Source organism: Mustela putorius, unplaced genomic scaffold (genome assembly GCF_011764305.1).
Source record: "Mustela putorius furo isolate JIRA1106 unplaced genomic scaffold, ASM1176430v1.1 tig00000275_pilon_pilon_pilon, whole genome shotgun sequence".
NCBI lineage: Eukaryota > Metazoa > Chordata > Mammalia > Carnivora > Mustelidae > Mustela > Mustela putorius.
Window position 1 is genome coordinate 12,011,106 of NW_025421341.1, and position 21,475 is coordinate 12,032,580.

At 38.6% G+C, this 21,475-nt stretch overlaps 1 protein-coding gene across 3 annotated transcripts in view; it reads left to right on the forward strand.

Moving 5' to 3' along the window:
- ADAM23 (ADAM metallopeptidase domain 23) overlaps window positions 1–21,475 on the forward strand; it is a 171,298-nt gene that overhangs the window by 136,936 nt on the left and 12,887 nt on the right. For 2 of the 3 annotated variants that reach the window (XM_013062339.2, XM_013062340.2), the window contains exons 19-24: window positions 2,375–2,425; window positions 3,390–3,453; window positions 5,142–5,247; window positions 8,174–8,293; window positions 9,627–9,795; window positions 11,776–11,887. In XM_013062339.2, coding sequence (XP_012917793.2) covers window positions 2,375–2,425; window positions 3,390–3,453; window positions 5,142–5,247; window positions 8,174–8,293; window positions 9,627–9,795; window positions 11,776–11,887 — 622 coding nt within the window. Of the gene's footprint in view, window positions 1–2,374; window positions 2,426–3,389; window positions 3,454–5,141; window positions 5,248–8,173; window positions 8,294–9,626; window positions 9,796–11,775; window positions 11,888–19,637; window positions 19,729–21,475 lie in introns of all 3 variants that reach the window. The other variant, XM_045078650.1, reaches the window with a different exon arrangement.

Below are 21,475 nucleotides of genomic sequence, written 5' to 3' on the forward strand. Positions count from 1 at the left end.
GATAAGCAACTTGCTTTTATTATCCTATACAAAAAATAAATGGATTAGAAATCTTGCATGTTGCTACAACAGTTTATAATTGGGGCTTTTTTTTTAATTAATAAAAGTTCTACAAATGACTTTTTTATTGAAACATCACAAAAGCCAACTGTGATCAATTAATTTTAGACCCTGATATACCTATTCCAGTAGCAACATTTCTTTTGAATTTTTGTTCAGTGTGATTGTATCGGTCTTGGAGTAAGTGAATAATTACTGTTAGTTGATGAATAAGATACTGATTGCATTTGGAGTGGATTTGGTTGGATGAGGAAGGCCACAAGGATCTGTGTTTCTGTGCTGTTGGCCCAGTAGGCCAGGTTTTGGTACTGATAATTATGTCTTTGAATAGTCACCATCAGATTGATTGAAAAGCTGTCAATGAAAGCTTATATGAAAGTCTTTAGAAAGATGTAGAACTAAAGCATTTTATCTCAAAGTGTTCTTTTGTGAGTTAGTGCTTCTTAGCAATTACAAATTCTAAATTAGTTCTATTACCTTTCTGTAGTGAACCTGATAAACAGTTTGATATGTGCCGAACAGAGTAACATTTTTAAAGAAGATTTTATTTATTTATTTATTTGAGAGAGCACAAGTTGCAGGGAGGGCCAAAGGGAAAGGGAAAAGTAGACTCCCCTCTGTGCAGGGAGCCTGATGCAGGGCTCGATTTCAGGACCTCGAGATCATGACCTGAGCCAAAGGCAGGCAATTAACCAACTAAGCCACCCAGGCACCCCAGAACAGAGGAGCTTTAATTGTGTCTGTGTGGGTCATTCATTTATTTATCCCGTTAGCCAACAGTAAATGAGCACCTCCTCCATAGCCATGGAGCCCAGATTTGTTCTAGATGCGATGGGGGCAGCAGGGAACAACGCATACCATCCCTGCGTGTGTGGAACTCACATCGGGATGCGGACCATAGACAAACAAATAAGTAACATATATGAGTAAGAGGTGGTAAGTCCTATGGAGAAGAAAAACACCCAGGCAATGGGGAACAGAGAAGGCCAACATGGGAAGAGTTCCAGTTTTGAGAGCAAACCATGTGGAAACCTGGGGGAAGATTGAAGGAAGAGCAGGGCAAAACCATAGGGTAGAAGCATGCGTGGCACATTCCCAGAGAGTCAGCTCGGTCATGGCAGAGCATGGATGGGGTCAGAGAGAGGATGGATTGGGACGGAAATATGCCTATCACGTTGAACTCTGACGTCCATTGAGGACTTTGGAAAGCCATCAAGCAGAGGGGCAGTGTGATGTGATTTATGTTTTTAGAAGGACGCTCCAGTCACTGAAACAGATGAGGGCAGAAGCAGGGTCATCAGCTGAAGGTTGATGCACGATTCAGGTGAGGAATGATGGCGGATTGGACTGGGGGTTGGCAGTGAAGACGGAGAAAAGTAGTCAGATGTGATTCTGGTTGGAAGGTAGACTTCGTAGGATTTGTTGGCCGACTACAAGAAGGGTGTGAGGGAAGGAGAGACACAGAGGCTTCATGGTTTGGGGTCTGACCAACGGGAAAAGCAGAACTGTCCTTTACTGAGAAGGCAAAGACTCTGGGAGAGACTGTGGTGCATATTACTGTGTTTCTTCCTCACTTGCTTTCCCTGTATATTGCTTTTTCTTTGCATATTTGCTTCGAACACTGTACTACAGAGCCTTTGGCTTGAACCATCTCCAATTCTCTCAAATGTGGCAAATTAAGTGCGTGGGGAGCAAAAATTTTAATTCATTCAGGATGATGTTTGGGAAAATGAAGTGTACTTTTAAACAAAGACTCGATAAGTGGACCTGGAAAGAGAAATAACCATCCCATCACAATTGTTTTAGTAGCACATCAGAGAGGTCAGAGATGTAACAGAGATGAGCACTCACATTGAGTTGAAAGAGTGTTTCTTCTTTTTCAGTAATGTGACCTAGAAGTGAGCGTCAGGGGTGTCAAATGCAGATTTGACATTTCCCAGGTCCGAGAAAGGTCCTGTGAGTTAGAACCCAAATGTGTCTACTCCTACATAACAAGCTGATTCATGCCCTTCGTTGTCCATTTTAATTCCTTCTGCTTTTGACTCTGTAGCCAAGTGAATGCAAGCTCCTATTCTAGTCCACCTCAAGGAAGACAGAGAAATAAAAAGTACTCACTGTATGGATGAATTTATTATTTTTACCAATAGTAGAAGAAATTGTTTGGATAATCTATTTAAGAGGTTACTTATGTTTTTCTAAACATTCCCAATTATATATTCATCATGCTTCCTTTTTTTTTGCATTTTCATAAATTATACACATAATGTGAAAGTACTTATGTTGAACATTAACAAAAAACATTCTATTTTTTCAGTGCCCACCAAACCTTCATAAGCAAGATGGATACGCATGCAATCAAAATCAGGTATGCTGAGCTATAAGTTTTTTCTTTTTTCTTTTTTTAAGATTTTATTTATTTATTTGAGAGAGAAGGAGAGAGCATAGCAGGGAAGAGGGAGAAGCAGGCTCCCCCATGAGCAGGGAGACTGATGTGGGACTCGATCCCAGGACCCCAAGATCATGACCTGAGCCAAAGGCAGTTGCTTAACCAACTGAGCCACCCAGGCATGCCAGGCTATAAGTTTTCGATGTAATTTTAAAAGGACTAGTTTGTGAGGGTTTTTTTTTTCCTTCTGATGAATATATTTTCGAAGGGAAATGACATCTCAGAGAACCATACATTATTGTCATGGACTTCCAATTCGAGGTGGCTTCATGACATATCAAATACTAAATAGAGTATGATATTAAATTCTGGTGACTAAATATAGAATGATATTAAATTCTGGTTACTAAATATAGAATGATATTAAGTTCTGGTGACAAATTGTCCAGAAGGCAAGGGAAAAAATATAATGACCAAAGAATTAAGAATCTAATTTATTGAGTTACGACCATCTTTCAGTAATGTCAGCCTATTGTGGGAAAATATGACTGTTAGAATGTGTTATCATATGTGATCTTATGGGTTTTGTCTTTTCCGAAGCCATGTTCTGATAGAACATTCATACCCAAAAGAAGCAAAAATCATTTTGGAATCGGCCAAGGAAGTATACCATTGTTTGTTTTCTGTAAAATTTAAAATTTCAGATGGTTAATTTTGACTTAAAGAGCTGTACTACGAGATCTGTTCTGAGTTTTAGAATTTAACTGTCTACTCTGCTTCCCTTAAGATGTTTGTGATTTTTATTCTCACTGTGAAAATATTGGGGTATGGAGTGAAAAACGAATCAACTTATCTAAAAACAACAAAAGGAGACCTTGCAGTCCAAATCTGGGGGCAAGGAAACTGGCTGTGTGGGCCTCCTAATGTGTGTCCCTGTCCCCAGGGCCGCTGTTACAATGGGGAATGCAAGACCCGGGACAACCAGTGCCAGCATGTCTGGGGGACAAGTAAGTTGCATTTTCCTGCTTGGTGATGACACACGGGCTTCTCTGATGTTATCCTGCTCTACCAGTCTTGCTGAAGACATAGCTTGGAGAGGAGTTTTTATTTTATTTTATTTTATTAAGATCTATTTATTTTAGAGAGAGAGAAGGTGGGAGCAGAGAGAGAGGGAAAGAAAGTCTCAAGCAGATTCCATGCTAAGTGCAGATCCCAATGGAGGGCTCAATTCCACAACCCCCAACCATGACCTGAGCTGAAACTAACGGTTGGATGCTTAACTGACTGTGCCATCCAGGTGCCCCTGAAGTGATGATTTTTTTAAAAACTCTAGGAAAGGGTGAGAATAAAGAGAACTGCGAATCTCAGTCACGGAACCACAGAAAACATCTGTTGAAGCTGGGGACTGGTCATCCAAAAAAAGCCATGTCACACTGTGACGGGGATGTCACATGCACATGCAAAGATTGAATTCAGTGTGGCGGTCACATTCATTATCCAACCACTTGTGTGATTCACTCTGTACCTTGGATTTAACCATTACCCCTCAGATTAGCCTTCTGTTCCTTTACCCCGGGGAAGTACCAGACTTATTTTTTAAATTCTGTAGTTGTATCGTCTCACTTTGAAGAGAAGAAATGCAGGTCCTTCCTTAGGTGCAGACCCAGAGATTTGCATACGTGGTCCTTGCTCTCAGTATGTTCCGTGAATGTTAATGCACATTCTCTCTCTCTCTCTCTTTTTTAAGATTTACAAAAAATAATTTATTTGAGAGAGAGAGAAAGAGCATGAATGGGAGTAGGGTGAGGGGAAAGAGAGGGGGAAACAGGCTCTCCACTGAGCAGGGAGCCTTGACTACATGGGTCTTGATCCCAGGACCCCAGGATCATGATCTGAGCTGAAGGCAGATGCTTAACTGACTGAACCACCCAGGCATCCCAGTGTACTCTCTTCCTGACATTTATAGTGCCTGACCTGTGAACTTCGGTTCATGGGGACCAGATTACAGAGAGGAATGGGTCTGTCTGATTGGCTAAGACTAGGTCACCCTCAAAGGAAAATAAAGCACGCAAAAGGAGAACAGAACCCCTGCAGGAGTGATTTCCGTGTTTGGCAAATATCATTTAACTGAAAGATTTACTTTCAGTGCTTCAGTTTTGACAGAGGAAAGATAATAGAGGCGCATTTGTCTTTTAAAATGTTTAAATACCAAAACCCAAGTGTTGACATAAAATCTTAATTGCCTAAGACTTTATAATATCTTTTAATACTTGTATAAAACAGGCCTAAGAATCTTTCTTCGTTTTCTACCTGCCACCTCCCTAATTCCTGCTGATGACCATTTCTCCTTCCCTCCCTCAAACCCACCATCAAGAATTCGGAATCAGTTTGTGTCTCAAGTTAAAAACAGCAGCCTGTTGGAGCTGTCTTGGAGTAGCTTGCAAGAGCCAAGTGTTAAATTCTGAGGAATTTCAGAAACCTGTCACCATCCCATTGATAGCTTAAAATTAGCCATATGTTACATCATGGAAATTGACAAGATGGTATTTACACCATGGAAATTGGCAAATGCTATATGTCCGGATTTTTGTTTTCTTTGTCTGGAGAATCAGTTGTTAAACATTTACATGCACGCTGCTGGTTGTGCATAACAAAGGCCACTAAAACACATGGTCTTTGTGTGTTCTTCTCCAAGAGGCTTCCGGGTCTGACAAGTTCTGTTATGAGAAGCTGAACACAGAAGGCACAGAGAAGGGGAACTGTGGGAGGGACGGAGACCGCTGGATCCAGTGCAGCAAACAGTGAGTGCTCAGCTTTGGGGGCACGAGGAGTGATTTGGAAGCCCTGATTCAAATGTGACTTGAGCACAAAATAAATGTTAATGATTTTTTAAAAAGACTTTATTTATTCACTTGACAGAGAGAGAGAGAGAGAGAAAGTACAAGTAGGGGGAAGGTGAAAGAGAGAAGCAGACTCTCCAATGAGCAAAGGAGTCTGAAGTGGGACTTGTTCCCAGGTATATATTTCAAAAAACACATTAGTATATCTAGAAGCAAATGGCTGTGGTCCAAGCTGTTAACCATAGCATAGACTCAACAACATTTCTGTAAACTTCAGAACATTTCTCATATGTCATATTTTACTTGATGCTTGTTTTGAAAAGACACTTTGCTAAGGTATTATGCAATGCTGTCAGGTCTTAATTTTCTACTTTTGCTGGAAGATATGGCCTATGAATGTCCTAGTATGCACAGAGCTCTACAAGCAAAATATGTAGACTATGTATCTATTTGGGGGACAGTCCAAAGTAATATATATTTTTGATCATTCCATGAGTGCAACACCATTTGATTTCATTAAACATCTAATGTCCATATCAAATTTTTTTCCCCTTCTAAAAATCATCTAGTTAGTGCATTCCAGAGGAATCTTTTTTTTCAGGAAATGAGATATTCAGGAAATGAGAAAATGAGATATTTTCAGAGTACATTGGTAATATTTTCCCCGGATTAGTTGAGGAACATTAAGATTGTGATTTAGTAGTTTATTAAGGTTACCTCAATGGCATGGAGCTATGGGACCATCAAGTTATGGGCCAAATTTCCTTCATTATCCTTCCCTAGCAGTGAGGATTCTTCTAATTCGGAGGCCGAGGAAGGATTTAAGGAAGGTTTATTTTTTTAGTTAATGATCTGTCTGTTGTGCTTCATGAAACTTTGCGAAACTTTGCTCTTCTAGGCAGTCCTTGATGGTGGATGAGGTCTGACGAGGCAATAAATCTTTCTTAGTTTCTTAAAAATTAAACATAGTTTAATTAAAAATTAAACAAAAATAGTTTCTTAAAAATTAAACAAAAATAATAGGACAGAACTTCCCACCTCATGTCTCACGAGTGAGGCACAGATGTTCCAAAATATTGCTCCTCTTTCTGAGGTGCCAGAGACTAGGAGGAAGTGGGGCCTAAAGTCGTAAAAATCCATGTGGTTGAACACCTGGATTTCATTAGCTTCGTTCATTAGCTTAATGTCCTAAACAAACCTGACCATTTCTCTGTATCTTTGTTCCTTCAAAAAGCTTGGAAGGCACTGGATTGGGTCATTGTTGTAAAGATAGCTTTTGACTAGCTATTAACAGAATATCCAACCACCACTGAGTTGAAGAAAATGAATGTGTGTTTTCTGAAATGTTCAAAAGTTGGGAAATAGAACATAGAAGGAGAAAGTGAATAATACACAAATGGACAGTCTGCCAAATAATTATCACATGAGCTCCCATGTCATCCCTTCCTGGATCAAGAAATAGAACTCACAGCATTGCAGAAAATGTATCCTTCCCCACAAGGTGCCCTTATTTTGCTCCGGGAGGTACTACTCATCCTGACTTTTATGACAATTATTTTCTTGCCTTTTAGAGTTTGGCTGCCTCAGTTTTCCTCCCTAAACGATGTATTTTGCCTAAAAGTTTGGTATAACGTTTGGGAATCATACTTCATGTATTATTTTGTAATTTGCCTCTTAAGTTGAGCATTTTAAGCATCTGGCATGGTGTGTGTCACTATTCATATTTATTGTTCATTGGTTTTATTATCATTTGTATTCATGCTCACATACCATGATGTAGTCCCCACTCTGCAAAAACAGGCATTTAGGTTGTGTCCATGTGTTAGCTGTTAGGAACCACGCAGCCATGGGTATTTTTGTACATGTAACTTAGTGCACATTTGTAGACATTCTTCTAATGCCTACATCTAGAATAAAATTTGCTAAGTCAAAGGATATGTGTATTTTCCATGTCACTGTATGATGTCACAGTTTTCTAAAATGGGCTTGATAGTAAACCTGACCATCAATAATATGTACATGAGAATGTTGTGGAGTTACATACTGAACCAGCACTCGGTATCATCAAACTTTCTAGTTTCCCTCCATCCTGGTGTGTATAAACTGCTACATTATTGTGGTTTTATTGCATTTTTCTGATGACCAATGGAATTTAGTACATTTTCCTGCATTTATTGGATATGGACCTCTCTCTTTCTCTCTCTCTCTCTTTTTTTTTAATGTGTCATTTCAATTTCTTGCCCTTTTTTAAGAGGGAGTTCATTGTTTACTTAGCAGAGAGGCTGGACTTAGCTGCTCTCAGGTGGGCTGAGTCATTTAACGATGTCACTAAAGATGCAGATGATTTCTCCCCTCTGCTCTGGAATGCTTAGCATGTTGAGTGTGTATTCTTGGGCTGTGAGCTCACTATAGCAAGGTGGATGCCAAGGCCGCACATCCAAAGGCTGGTAGCGTGGGAGTCAGAACAAAAGGTCTTTCTCCCTGTCATGCTTTAACCTCTTGTCCAGAAGCAACATTCTCCCCTAGCAACTTCCTAGCTGGCTTCTTCTCACATCTCAACATCCAGAGGCCACTTTTAGCTCTATTAGGGCAGGGAGAGTAGGACGGCAAGGACAGCGGGTGTAGGAGTCCGGGCTGCCATGACTAGCTTCAACCAGCCATGATCCGTCCTTTGAGGCTGTGTATGTTGCTGCCCAGACAAAACTGTGATCCTGTTAGCAAGGAAGGAGGGGGGTCATAGCCAACCAACAAAATCTGAACACACATTTTTATTTAGAAGGAGAGAAAATATTTTCAATTTTTGAATATATGCAGACTGAATAGTTATGATTATTTTGAGCTTGATTCTTCCTGTCCTGTTCTGTTTGTTTTTATTTAACATGCTCAGTGATGTGTTCTGTGGGTTTTTACTCTGTACCAATCTTACTCGAGCTCCGCGTATTGGTCAGCTTCAGGGTGAGATCATCCCAACTTCCTTCTACCATCAAGGCCGAGTGATTGACTGCAGGTAATATGTTAAATGTTTGAAAACCTAATGAATCCCAAGAATTACAAATTCAGAAAAATCCGGTGAAATTTTTCCGTTTCACACAAGAGGAATGTTGACTTTGATTTTATGATCGCCTTTCACCTTTAGAGTTATTTAAAAAACAACAACAACAACAACAACAAAGTTGCATATTGATTTGCAAATTACATTTGCCCCCAAATCAGACCACTTTTAGTAGTGGGACGCTCAGTGATTATGGTCATCAAGTAGACTTAACAGTACCCATTTTGACCCATGATTAAAGCTTTGAGCATTGGAATAGGTCACTATTTGAACACTATGTGTATTTTATTTTTTATGACAAAAAAGGCAGTTTAAGCTGTACTTTATATAACATATTTCTGGTTTAGATGATGGCTTAATGAGTAGTCAATCACAGAACGCATTTATTAAAATACTATTTATACTGTAGGCAAACATTTGATATCCAAATATCTGTGAGAACAAGACACAGGGTGTATGAAGCTTTTTTTAAAACCAGGAAGTCATATCATGTTCCAAGTAAGTATAGTTCCCTTCAAAGTAGTCATAATTCTAAGATGCTATGCTTTCATTCAGATGGTATTGTTGTTGCCCAAAACACTATTGGGATTCCCCTACAGAACTGCCTTTAGCATCTGCAAACTTTTATCTGTAGTATCCTTAGAGTAGCAAACCTTCACCTTATGTGAGTGAATGTAAAATTTGGAAACATGCAAAAATTTTTCTAAACAAAATTTAGGAAATTGATTAGGTAAACAAAATGAATAAAATTCTCTTGGTGTAATGACTGCTTTTTTTTTCTTTTCTTTTTTTTTTTTTAACATTTATTTATTTGAAAGATAGCACACATGGGTGTGCAGGAGCTTGTGGGCGGTGGCGGGGCACAAGGAGAGAATCTTCACGCAGACTCCCCACTGGGTGTGGAGCCCGCTGATGCCCTGAGCTGAAACCAAGAGTCAGACACAACCAACTGAGCCACTCAGGCGCCCCTGTTTTTTTCTTTAAAATTGTTCTGAACACCATTATAACCAGTCTTAGACAATAAGATCCTTCCTGGAATAAATGTCATTTTTTTTTCCTGATGGCATATAGTGTAATAATGATAATGAGAAGTGTTTCATGTCAATGTGCTCTTTTATTAAGGGGAAGTGGGGACAAGAGAAATAAAACGAAAAGTGGAGAAATACTAGGAGCCATTCGTGTCGGCTGACAGCCTCTTTAGTTTCCTGAAGAGCAAGCCCTCATTCATGTTGACTTTCTCTTTCTAGCTATGGTGCTAATGGTTGTATGACTATCTCTCTCCTTTTAGTGGTGCCCATGTGATTTTAGATGATGATACAGATGTGGGCTATGTAGAAGATGGAACGCCATGTGGTCCATCCATGATGTGTTTAGATCGGAAGTGCCTACAGATTCAGGCCCTAAATATGAGTAGCTGCCCACTCGATTCCAAGGGTAAAGTCTGTTCAGGCCATGGGGTAAGTAAGCATCTCTGTTCCGGTTCAAACCTTTATGGGCTGGCATCCTCACAGTTCACAGTGGTTAGACTTTCATTCTAGCCATTCTCCCTTTGTGAGTGTTGCCAGTCTCTATGCTCTGACTATAATGATTTCCTTCATATCCTTATCTGCTAAGGATAATACCCATATGTGTTGATATGATTTTATCTTGTTGTTTCTTTTATCACTGGCTATTTGTATTTACCACATTGTCTATAGCTTGACATCTAAAGAGTTGGAAGAAAATTGATACAGTTCCTAAAAGAGCTGTAGACCCCATGTGCATTACTTTGTACCATTCAAAATAACTTCATTCCTCCCAGTAATTCCCTTTTAGCTACTCAGCCTGTATCCTGTATGCCAGATAGCATAGACTAGAGCTTGGATCACTGATAGAATTCACATGTTTCAAGTCAAATAGTTATGCTCAGACCATTACCAGCTGAAGAGAAGAGGCTGTCTCTACTCAAACCTGCATGTATTTCTAATTCCGTGAACTATGAATGAGTTATATTTGTAATTCTATGGAGCGGTTGGGCAGACACTTCCTGGCAAACCTAGGCTTAATATCTAGAAACAAATTTTAATAATTATTTAAAGTAGCTTAATCAAAGAAAGATATTTCCAAAAAATTAATACAGACTTTAGAAATGGAAAAAAAAATAGGGGGACATGAAGAAATTTTGAGAGTGCTGATGTAAAAGGAAGATGCTGGAATGAAGGTAAACATAATTCAGAATATAGCTAGCAGACAATGTGGAGGATAAAGAGGCAGAAGGCCTAAGGAGGACATGCCCAGTGACTACTTAGAGTTTCACGTTTGGTTGAATACTAGGCTTGTGGGACGGAGGGAGGACAGGGTAGCTTAGTGATTTAGAGCATGGATTCGGAGGCTAGATGGAGCCGTGGGTTTGAGTCCTGCCTCTGCTTCTTGTTCTCCTGTTGGCTTTGGGTAAGTCACTTACCCTCTCTCAGCCACTGGGCTGCTAGAGTGAGGATTGAATCAGATGCCTTCCATAAAGCGCTCAGCATCGTCAACGTGCAGCAATCACTCTGTCAAAATAAAAGCCCCAGAGAGACTTTCCAGTTACTGTTCTGAACACATCATAACACTTAACCCCTAAAAGGCCCTTCATTCTCTACTACCCCTCCCACTTTTTCGTCCTGTTAAATAAAAGTTCAAATTCAGCCTCGTTAATCATAATTGTGATATTATAACATTTCAGATTAAAAAGCTTCTTATAGCAATAAGCTTATGTTCAGTTTACCACCTCTAATGATTGGTCTCTGAATGTATATCACAGACAGAGAAGAGTTTAAGCCCCTCTGTCTCTGGTTTGCAGATGGTGATTTATTTCATCTAAATTACAGGCCTCTTCCAGCATGCTGCTTGGTCTCCAGGACAAGCAAAAGGAGACAAAGATCATGCTAGAGGGTCTTCAGCCTGGCTGACTGAGAGAAGGGTGGTGGGCGGGGTGCTCATTTGGTTGGGACAGTGCCACCAAACAAGTGTGATATTGGACACAGTGAGGTAAAACAGGGCATTGGTGATTTATGTCTTCTGGTCTTTAATCACTGGCCTTGACACTGGAGCCCGGGATCTATTAATTTCTTGAATTAAGCTTATGTTTTTAAAGTATGTTCCTTAGAAACAACGACTTCTGAAAAAAACTACATCATCAGACATTTGTGCACTTAAATAATTTTTCAACATCAACAATTAACATTTAGTTAAAAGTTTCTTCTTTTTAATGGATCTCTCTCTCTCTCTCATTAACAAGAAAACACCGACAATTTAATGTATCCATCATCTCTCCTTCTCAACCATGGGGGACTTAAAAAATTCAAAATGGTTTTTAAAAGTTTCTGCCCCCCTGCCCCATGTCTCTTTTACTGTTATTGCCATTATTCAGAAAAGCACAGCAAAAATGTGCCCTCTGTGTTCTTTGTTCTTCACAGGTGTGCAGTAACGAAGCCACCTGCATCTGTGATTTCACCTGGGCAGGGACAGACTGCAGCATCCGGGATCCAGTCAGGAACCTTCACCCTCCCAAGGATGAAGGACCCAAGGGTTTGTGTGATTTCGGTTTCAATTCATTGCGTACTGAATTTGTTGGTACTCTTCCAATGGTGCCAGTATAACAACTTAATAGATGTGAAAGGAGACACATCAGACTATCTTGGTTTTTTGCCAATCAAATATATAATTCATGTTACTGCAGAATTAAGGATTCTAGAATGATGTGTTGCTTTCAATACAAATACCAATACAAAATACAAAAAAATTTAAATTTCCTCTTAGTTTAGAACTGAGATGAGGAAGAAGTAAGTATACCGGTTTTCTTCCTTCCAATTTCCTTTCTTTCTTTTAAACCTTCTTTTTCCATAATTACATATGTTAATCATTTTATAGTTTATCTATGCTATGCCAGTTTTCTAATAGATAGAGTCTTTTGGCTGACGTGAGACTACTCATTCCTCAATATTTGAGTCCCTCCAGAGGGAGATGGCAGTTTTCTGTGCTCTGTTTAAACACAGCTTTGATTAGAAAGAAGTTGAAAATCTTCACAGAACTTTCATTCTTCAAAGAGAACATGAAAGATCTGGACTTTGTCTTAATCAGCCATCAGACGGAAAGAAATTAGAATTTTTTTTTTTTTAATTTTTATTTTTTAAAAAGAATTGATTTATTTCTTATTTATTTATTTAGGGAGAGTGAGCAGGGGGAGGGGCAGAGGGAGAGAGAAAGACTCTCAAGCAGACTTTGTACTGCCCTCTACTCAGGACTCAATCCCATGACCTTGAGATCATGACCTGCACCAGAGTCAAGAGTCAGATGCTCAGATAACTGAGCCATCCGGGTGCCCCTTAAAATTTTAGAATTGGAAGGCGTCTCAATGGCCATGAGAACCACCCTCGTTTTGTGGATGAGAAAACCCAGACCTTGAAGTCAGGTGACATTCTATAATTACCCAGGTAACCAGACACAGGTCTGGGACCAGGACCCAAGGGCCCAGTATCAGGCTCATTGTCTTCCTTTACGTTGTGTTATAGTGTAGTCTTTGCCATCATGAACATGGTAATCACTTTCTCATTATTCCTTCTATTCACGATCCCTCATATGATTTTCAAAGATCTAAAAAAGGCATCCGTTACAATAGGCTTACTACAGCATCTACAGCATTGTACCTGAGAAACCGCAGTCGCTAGTACAAAAGGTAGATCCCAGTGACATCATACATCACGATGTATGATGTCTTCTTCTCTTACATGGTACCACTAATGGCATTTTATAAATAATTATCATGATGCTTTCCCTGTAGGTAGGAAAAACACATATAGAAATAGTATCATTTGATCTGCTTACTTTTGCATGAAACTCATTTAAACTCTCTGAATGGTATCATTGTCCATATGCGAAAATATGACTTTAAAAATGTATGAAGCTCCATGGTCCTTGATTCCTGAAGAGATGTAGCTGGTCCGGGTGCATGTGTAATGTTCAGTAATAGTGGGTGTGTTTAACATTCTCCGTGCATTTGCAGAATATGGCCATGAAATTAAAATTCTGTAGGAATCATAGTCACGCCCTCACAGTCTATTTCTGTTCTCCTTCTTCTATTTGTAAAAAGGAACCAGTTCCACTTTTAAATTCAGTCTTTAGTTACTTTAGAACTGGAACAAAAAATTCTTGGATCCACCTTCAGAAGTTAGATTTAGAGCAGATTTAAGGCTCTTACAAGGGAAGCAGATGTTCACGCTTTCCAGAATTTCTCTCCATGGCATGTTAGTTTCTCTTTATTCTCCTAAAGCTCTAGATGCTGTCTCTTCAAGTGATATATAAAGATGCCTGAAAAGATGATCAGAGCTCAACTGGCTTAGCCTCTGTCCTCTTTCATTAGGTGAGGCGGGGGTTTTATCAGGTGTCTACTTCTGTCTGTTCCCCATTCCCTCGCCCACCCATGCCTAGAAAGCTTAGTTGGAGGCGTCAACAGCTGCCATCTGAAGAAGAGATTCACAGTTGGCTTCTGTCTTATTTTCCTTGTCTCTGTGGTACTCTTCTATATTTTAAAAATAACTCTTAAGACCATTCAAGGAATACATGCTTATTGTAGAGAAGTTTGAAAATACAGAAAAGATTAAAAAGAAAATAAAAATCATGCTTAATTCCACAACTGAGAGGTTATCCATATACACACCCTGGTATGTTTCTTTTCTGTTGCATGTTTTCTTTTCTCATTTTTAATGAAGACAGTGGAGTCACTAGGGGAAATAAAGGTCCCCACTGGTTCTAAAATTGTTAAAATCCTCGTGACTCTGGTAATCTTGATTAAATTGAAAAAAGCCATTAATTACTATAAATGAAGAACAGTCCTTATTGTAAATTATTAGATTTCTGGAAAAGGCAAACAATTTTAGTATGACTAAATAATAGCTCTGTCTATAATGGTTACTAATATCTTTCTAGTCTCTATAGAAAACTCCATTAATACTCTAGTAAAGCGAGAAACAACAGAAATGAAAGTTTAACACCTTGTAGTGAGTTTATGATTTTATTTTTGATACTCTGGTTAAAAGAAAATGGTAATAGAGAAACTGAACTTTATCTCTAATTTTATCTAGATAGCAAATATTTATTGACTCTCTACAATCAAACGACCACATATCGTTGGCATGCTGTAGGCTCTCAATAAACATTACATCCTTTTCCATTGGGAACATGTGAAGGAAATAAAATGGTGCACGTTTGGGCTGATTTTCAGTTTATCAGTAATCATGTCATATTGCCTTGTTGAAGAGGAGGAGGTCATGAACCCCAGATATTGAAACAATCTGTACTTTCTTGACTGTAGGTTCAGTAACTTGTGAAGTACCTCGGGTTTCCTCTAAATGCCATATATTCTTTCTCATGATGGAATTAGTTTGGGTGGCACTTATCTTACTGATGACAGTAGGTGCTTCTCAATTGCACTGTGGACTGTGGATAGGACTGGCCACAGTCCTATCCATAAATGAAGGTTTTCTGTATAGATACAGTGACAGCATATTAAAAAATAATTAGTTTAGTGTGCTTTCTTGTTAGGGAGGAAAAAAATTCAAAAAGAAAATTGAAAATGTTGCCTTTTTTATTCCTAACGTGGGCATAAAGGATAAATTGTCTCCAACTGCAGGCCTCTGGCTCAAAGCCTAATTAGTAAGAATCAAGGAGAACTCTGTGACATTGCTTCAGTTGATTTGGGGGCATCAGAAATGAGCCAATGTGGTTTGCGTGTTTTATTTTAACAGCAAGTTTCTGGAAGAATAAAAATTCAACCTCTCCATCTGAGTAGGGACAAAAAAAGCACATAAAAATAATGCCATTGAAGTCACTCTGCACTTGTTGACCCACCGTTTAAAGCACACTGGTTTATTTCCTCCAATTTCTCAAACCAAAATTATTAAAGACAGGAAATAGCATTTCAAAGCACAAGCCATGTGAGCAGGGATTTTTTTTTTAAATATTTTCTATTGCATATTACTTCACTCATCTTCTCCACATTGTCATTTATTTCACATATGAAGAACTCTTCTGGTGCTTCTCCTGACGTGTGTCCACTGAATTCATGGAGAGAAATTATTTTGGTTTGTCCTCATGGGGTACAAGTTTGCACCCTTTAAAGGGCCTGGAAGTCCCACCTGCTACAGGGAGAACCAGTAGAAGTACTGGTAATTTTTGACAATTTATGGACATCTTTGCACGGTGCTTTTATGCAATACAATGGAACATCTCTCATTGGATGATTCACATCACTATTATGGGAGGGAAGAGAAGAAACTGAAACATATCGCATGTTGTCATTGATAAGGAAGGGCAGAGACCATTCCTGCGAGTTTTGGTCAGCCCCTCTCATTATGTCCATAGTCATCAAATCAGAGATAGAAGGGCCTTAGTGGCCATTCAGTCCAGACCCATTGCTCTGCAAAGGAGAAAACTACCCTTAATCCAGGTTAACTGCTAGATGGGGACAGAGCCAAGAATCAAACATAGATCACCTAATCTTGAGCTGATTGCTTTTTCTGTTTCTGTTTTTCTGCCTCATTTAAAGCTGAGTATTCAGTTATTCTGCTGGTTCTCACAGCATAGCAATAAGTAGAAGAAGTGAAACAGTAACCAGGTAATGATTAAGCTGGCTAGCTGATCCATTACCTGCCAAGGGAGTATTATGTTATTAGCATTTAGTATTTTGAGAACAATAATTTCTAAGTGTTAATACTTAGAAATTATTAATAAGTGTTAATACCTTGAAGGATATTATTTAGTGTTTCCATGTACCTTTTCCATATATCTTGTTGATAACTTCCTTTGTGAATGCACAGATATTTGATTTTGTAGTTCAGACCATTAGATATTATGTTACCATATATGGTTATGCCCATGTATAATTATATATCACTTATGTATTCTTTTCATTAATAATGGCCTCCTCAATAACCTAAAAACTTACCAGGTTTAAAATTTTTTTAGTAGCTGAGTTTGAGTTCAGAAAAACTCCATGACATTCTCAGTGACAGTGTGAACTGACTGAAATAATGTTCTTATATGAAATCATTTGTTTTTCATCTTTTTTAGACATTTGTCCCAATGTACCTGAAAAAGAACTTAATTGTTTTTTTAATTTTATGGAGAAGAGTAAAGAGATCTGATTGTGTGTTTAACATTGAAATACGGAGCTAGAAAACACATCTGCTCATCATGCCAATATTATACTCTTAAGTATAAAGAGTGTATTTAGTATTTATTTCTAATCTTAAATTTTAGGCAAAATCATAAATCCCTGCAGAAAGAATTTTGGCTTATAGAGTACAAATGATGGCTTTGATGCCTCCTGCCTTTGAAGTATTAAGGGATGCAGGATTGTAGCCCCTTTGGCTCTTTAGAATCACATGGATGAGATAATGCACATTTTTGTTTAAGAAACTCTCTAAAAGTATGGAAAAAAAAAAACCCAACTCTTCATTTTCAAAAGCACAGTTTCACACTATCTGAAGCATGACTTGTCTGTGGAAGAATTCTACATATAATGTAGAGAGTCTCATGGAAAGGAGGAAGGATATAGTTTGTACCTTAATATTACATGCTTACTAAAAATTCTGCCTTTTTAGCATGAGTGATCCTAGATAGCAGGGAACCCAAATGAAAAACAGTGATAATAATAAACCACAAACAACAGAGATTAATGAGGAAACAAAAATGAAGACATACTGCTAGGTAATAAAGAATTTCCACAAACAACTTATAATGTGAAGGTAAGTACGTTAAAGAGTTAGGGAACAGAGTCAAATCCCTAATGGGGGAATTGTGTTAGCGGCTGGAGTCTTTCCAAGTTCCATCTCCAGGTTTGGTGGGATGCAGAGAAAAATAAGCTGTGTCATCATGTGCCTGCCGGAGCTCCTGGAACACAAAAGGACTGTTAATAGACAAATAAATGAAGGAGTAAATGAATGAACAGTGACAGTTAAGTCATTAATAAATTAGTACAGAAGCAGAATGACAGCAGAGGCCCCCGAAGGCTCAAGGGTTGGTTTGTTGGTTTGTTGTAATGAGAAGTTATCTCCTTTGTAGCTATGAGGAGCAGCCGAACCCTCAGTTTTCAAAGTTGTCCCCTGTAAAAATCTACCCACTTGCAAGCCACTTGATTAATTCATGTCAGCTTAAACACAGCTTGAGTCACGACCCACTGGAAAAGATAGGGCTGTGAAGTATCATGATACAGAGTCAAGTGTACTTTACATACGTTTTCAGTATACCAGAATGAAAGGTAGTGTGGGAGAGAAGGCAAGCAAACGGGAGGGGATACTTTTGAAAAAGTTCTTTTCCCACTTATTTTATCTTGCTTTGCTCTTAAGAGTGGCTATCAGTTAAGAATTTGGAGATCATCATTCTTGTTTGGCAGAGACTATAGACTGTATCTGTTTATGTGGAATGCGTATTTGAAGCAACTTAGCAATGCCTTGCTCCTCTGGTTGGTTTCTAAAACCCGCAGGACAGATTGCCTCATCTTGATTCTACAGTGAGCAATTACATCCAGAGCAAACACAAAAGCCTCCTTAAATTGCTATTCTATTCATCATTCATGCAGTTATAGTTTTTAAAATTTAATAAATATTCATTTAGCTCCACATTTTGCTGGTGTGTGTGTGTGTGTGTGTGTGTGTGTTCTACAATTCAGCATTATAAAGAGTTGTAGCTTATATAAAAACTGAAGAGGTAATAGGACTTTCACGCCTTTTGGCTCTGAGGGCCAATGTCCAAATCTTAAGCAAAATCAATCATTCAATCAATCAATTACAAAATAATATATCCTTGTTAATTTAGTATTCTGAAGGCAGTGATTTTTACGATCTTAAAAAAAAATGAGTATTTATATCTGTAATACCTTTCATTCCAGTATTAGCCTCCACAATTTAGAAATCTGAGATATAGTTTAGGTTATTTTGGATTATAATGTATTGTCATAGTAGGAAAATACCATCACCACCTTATATGTTGGTTTTCTTAACTTTCCCCTCAGTGCCCTCCGTAGACTTGTAGACTTTCTCTTTTTTTGTTGTTGTTGTGTTTCCCATTTTTTTTTTTTTTTTTGCTTTTTACGAACAACTCAGCTCATGCCTACCCAATTAGAATCTCTCCCTCATACTGTTTGCCCTGTGATAAATTGAAGTTGATAAATTGAAGTACAGCTGCCCACCAGAGTTGGAGATCCAAGGTTCTCTTTCTTCTGTGGGAGCACAGTTAGACAAAAAGGTCAATGAAACCAGTATTACGCCTTAAAAAAACTGTGAGTTCAGATTGTGGTTCTTTGTTTTGCTTCACTGTCTCATGGCACATGGTCTGTGTGATGCTGCCTCTCTTTTCATCAGTAAAGTAATCTGAAGCCAGTACTTTTGATTCACATGGAGAAGAGGTAGAGTGTGTGTATGTCCACATGCTTCCATCTCCCTGCGCCCCCCCCCCCGCCCACACACACACTCAATCTTAACTAGTCAGCTTCCTGCCTGAACACGAAGCTTCATCTTGCCTGTGTGGAGAGCATCTTGGGGACCCTTTTTGCAGTATCCAAAATCTCTGCGTGGAAGGGGTGATGTGCGGGGATGGAGTGTCTCCACTCAGTCATCTACCGCTGGGCCATCCCAAGCTTCCCAGTGACCCTAACTTACTCTCAGTGAATAGTTTATGCACTGGAAACTGTAAACAAAAAACCTAAATGCCCAACTAATGGGACAGAAACCCAAACATCACAGAGTTAGGTGAAATACATTCTTCTATATGAAAATACGCCTAATTTTAAAGATAATTCTGTTTTAAATTTGTAAGGATTTTCACAAAATTGGGTAAAAAGTTCTGAATTTTAAAAATGCATAGCTCTTTAGGCTTATTTTGCAGTTTGAGAAATTTATAAAGTATATTAATGGTTTGTTACTTTGTAATTAAAATCCAGACTTGCTGTTATGCAATTTAAGTAACATTTTAATTCCAACTCATTCCTTGTAGGAACTCTAATTCCAGTTAGGTTATTTATGTGTTTAAAAGTATTTATAAGAGATGATGTTTTTAAGAAGGGTTTGTGGAGTTTGAGGTTTAATTATCCTCAAAATCACCGAAATTATTTTCAAGTATTTTTAGTGTGTATGTAGACCTTCGTCTCAAATCTTAAAGGAAAGATGTCAGTATTTAAGTGACTCTCAAAGGATTTACTAAATAGAGTATTTTGTGTATTAACAAAATCAGTGTGTAATTAATTTCCTATGTTAAAAAAAATCTCCGTTTTCCCTCCACACAGTGAACATGGCCACAAGCAGGCTGATAGGTGCTGTGGCAGGCACCATTCTGGCCCTGGGGGTGATTTTTGGAGGCACAGGGTGGGGAATAGAGTAAGCATCTTTGTGAGTTTCAGAGTGTTTCTCTTTGGTTCCTGGTGTGTGAGCTGACCCTTGGTACCTGACCCCTACTGTGTGTTGTCTCGTTGACGTGATTCCCATGCTAGTGCAACTTGTGGTGTGGTTTGGATATGTTTGTGTCGTGTGGTTTTCTTGTGCAGTGAAGAACCTTCTCCAGTCTGGAACAATGTGGGGCATAAAATAATACTGGGGTGCTTATGATGTCTTCAGAATTAAGATGATAGTCCAAAAGCTTTCATTGCTCCTCTACTTACCAAAAGCCATTTCAAGATACAGACCTTTTATTGTCATTATTTTTTATTGGCAAAAAAAAAAAAATGTTTTTATATGAGTGTTTGATTAGGATTCCTTTAATGAATGTGATCTTCACCAATCAAATAGATCCACGGATCTAAATAAGAATTATCAACAGCTGTAGCTTCTTTTTAAGATAATCTGAATGATAGTCAATATTTTCCATTTAATTAAAGTGATGGGGAAGGCTTTGGCTTAATTTTTTCAAAGAAGATATCCTACATATCCTACATATTGCCTTCATTTTTTTAATATAAAATAGATAATTCAAATTAGAAATTTACATAAATATTTGGGACCTAAGAGTTTGAAGAAGAAAGAGGTATTTATCCAAACCTGCAAAACCTTCAGTGAAAAGTTGCCAATTATCTGGTGGTTTTGTCTTCAAAGTAGCCAGTGCATTAACTAGTAAATTGTGTGTCACTTGCCTGTCGATCTCTGACAGAAATATAAGCTCTTTTGGTGCCTTCATTTAGGTTACTCTGTACTTGATCTACAGCCTCAAAATAGGTGTCAGTTCTCCATGGGATATTGCCTTCATGAGGTTGCTAATCTGCAGACTAAAAGATTATTGTGATTTTTTCCCCCTCTCTCTCTAATTCTAGAGAACACTTACAGACGACAGAAATACCCCTTCATGTGCTGTCTTTGTGTTCATGTGGGCAGTGGTAACACTTCTCAGTGGCCCAGGGATGAAGTACTAGTGTCTTAAGGAATCACTGGATACCCTCTACTCAACTGGTCCAAACTACGGGCATGTTGATCCTATTACACAGTTTCCTCCTTAGTCCCAGTAATGACAGCCCACGGGTGCTCTTCCATTCAGGGCCGAGGAGAGCCGGGCACTGCACATCAGTAAGGTCCTGCTCTGTGTTAAAGAGTACCTGAACTTTCTCTTGCCTGGTTTAAAGAACTTTGACTAGACTTGTAACCTGCTCACTAACATCCTTCTGCTGGGGACTGTGAGGTAGTTAATTCAGAACAGCTAGAAACACTGGGAAAGATATTTTGTTTCTCTCTACTTGTTAGAAAAGAAAGTAGTATGGCAGAGGGAATACCTTTAGAGAAAACAAACCCTGTATTGTATAATCTCACCTTGGATCTGCAGACTGGATTATATATAGAAGTAACTTTCCTTTTCCAGGGGAAATTTTCTATATACATTTATGTGAAATTCCTCCTTAAAGAAAGGTAGTTTTCTAAAACAAACAAATAAACAAACAAACAAACAAACCCCAAACTTTCCAGTGGTGTTTTTTAGATTATTTATTGACCGTAATTGTGATGTACTGCAGTGTACCAACTAAGGGATGCATTTTAATAATTTTCCCTTTGAGCCTTGGAGATAGGCAAACCCCAAGGCATTTGTTGTAAAGCAGGGCCCTTGTCACCAGCCTTTGTTCTCACCCTCCCTTCCAGTCTTGTT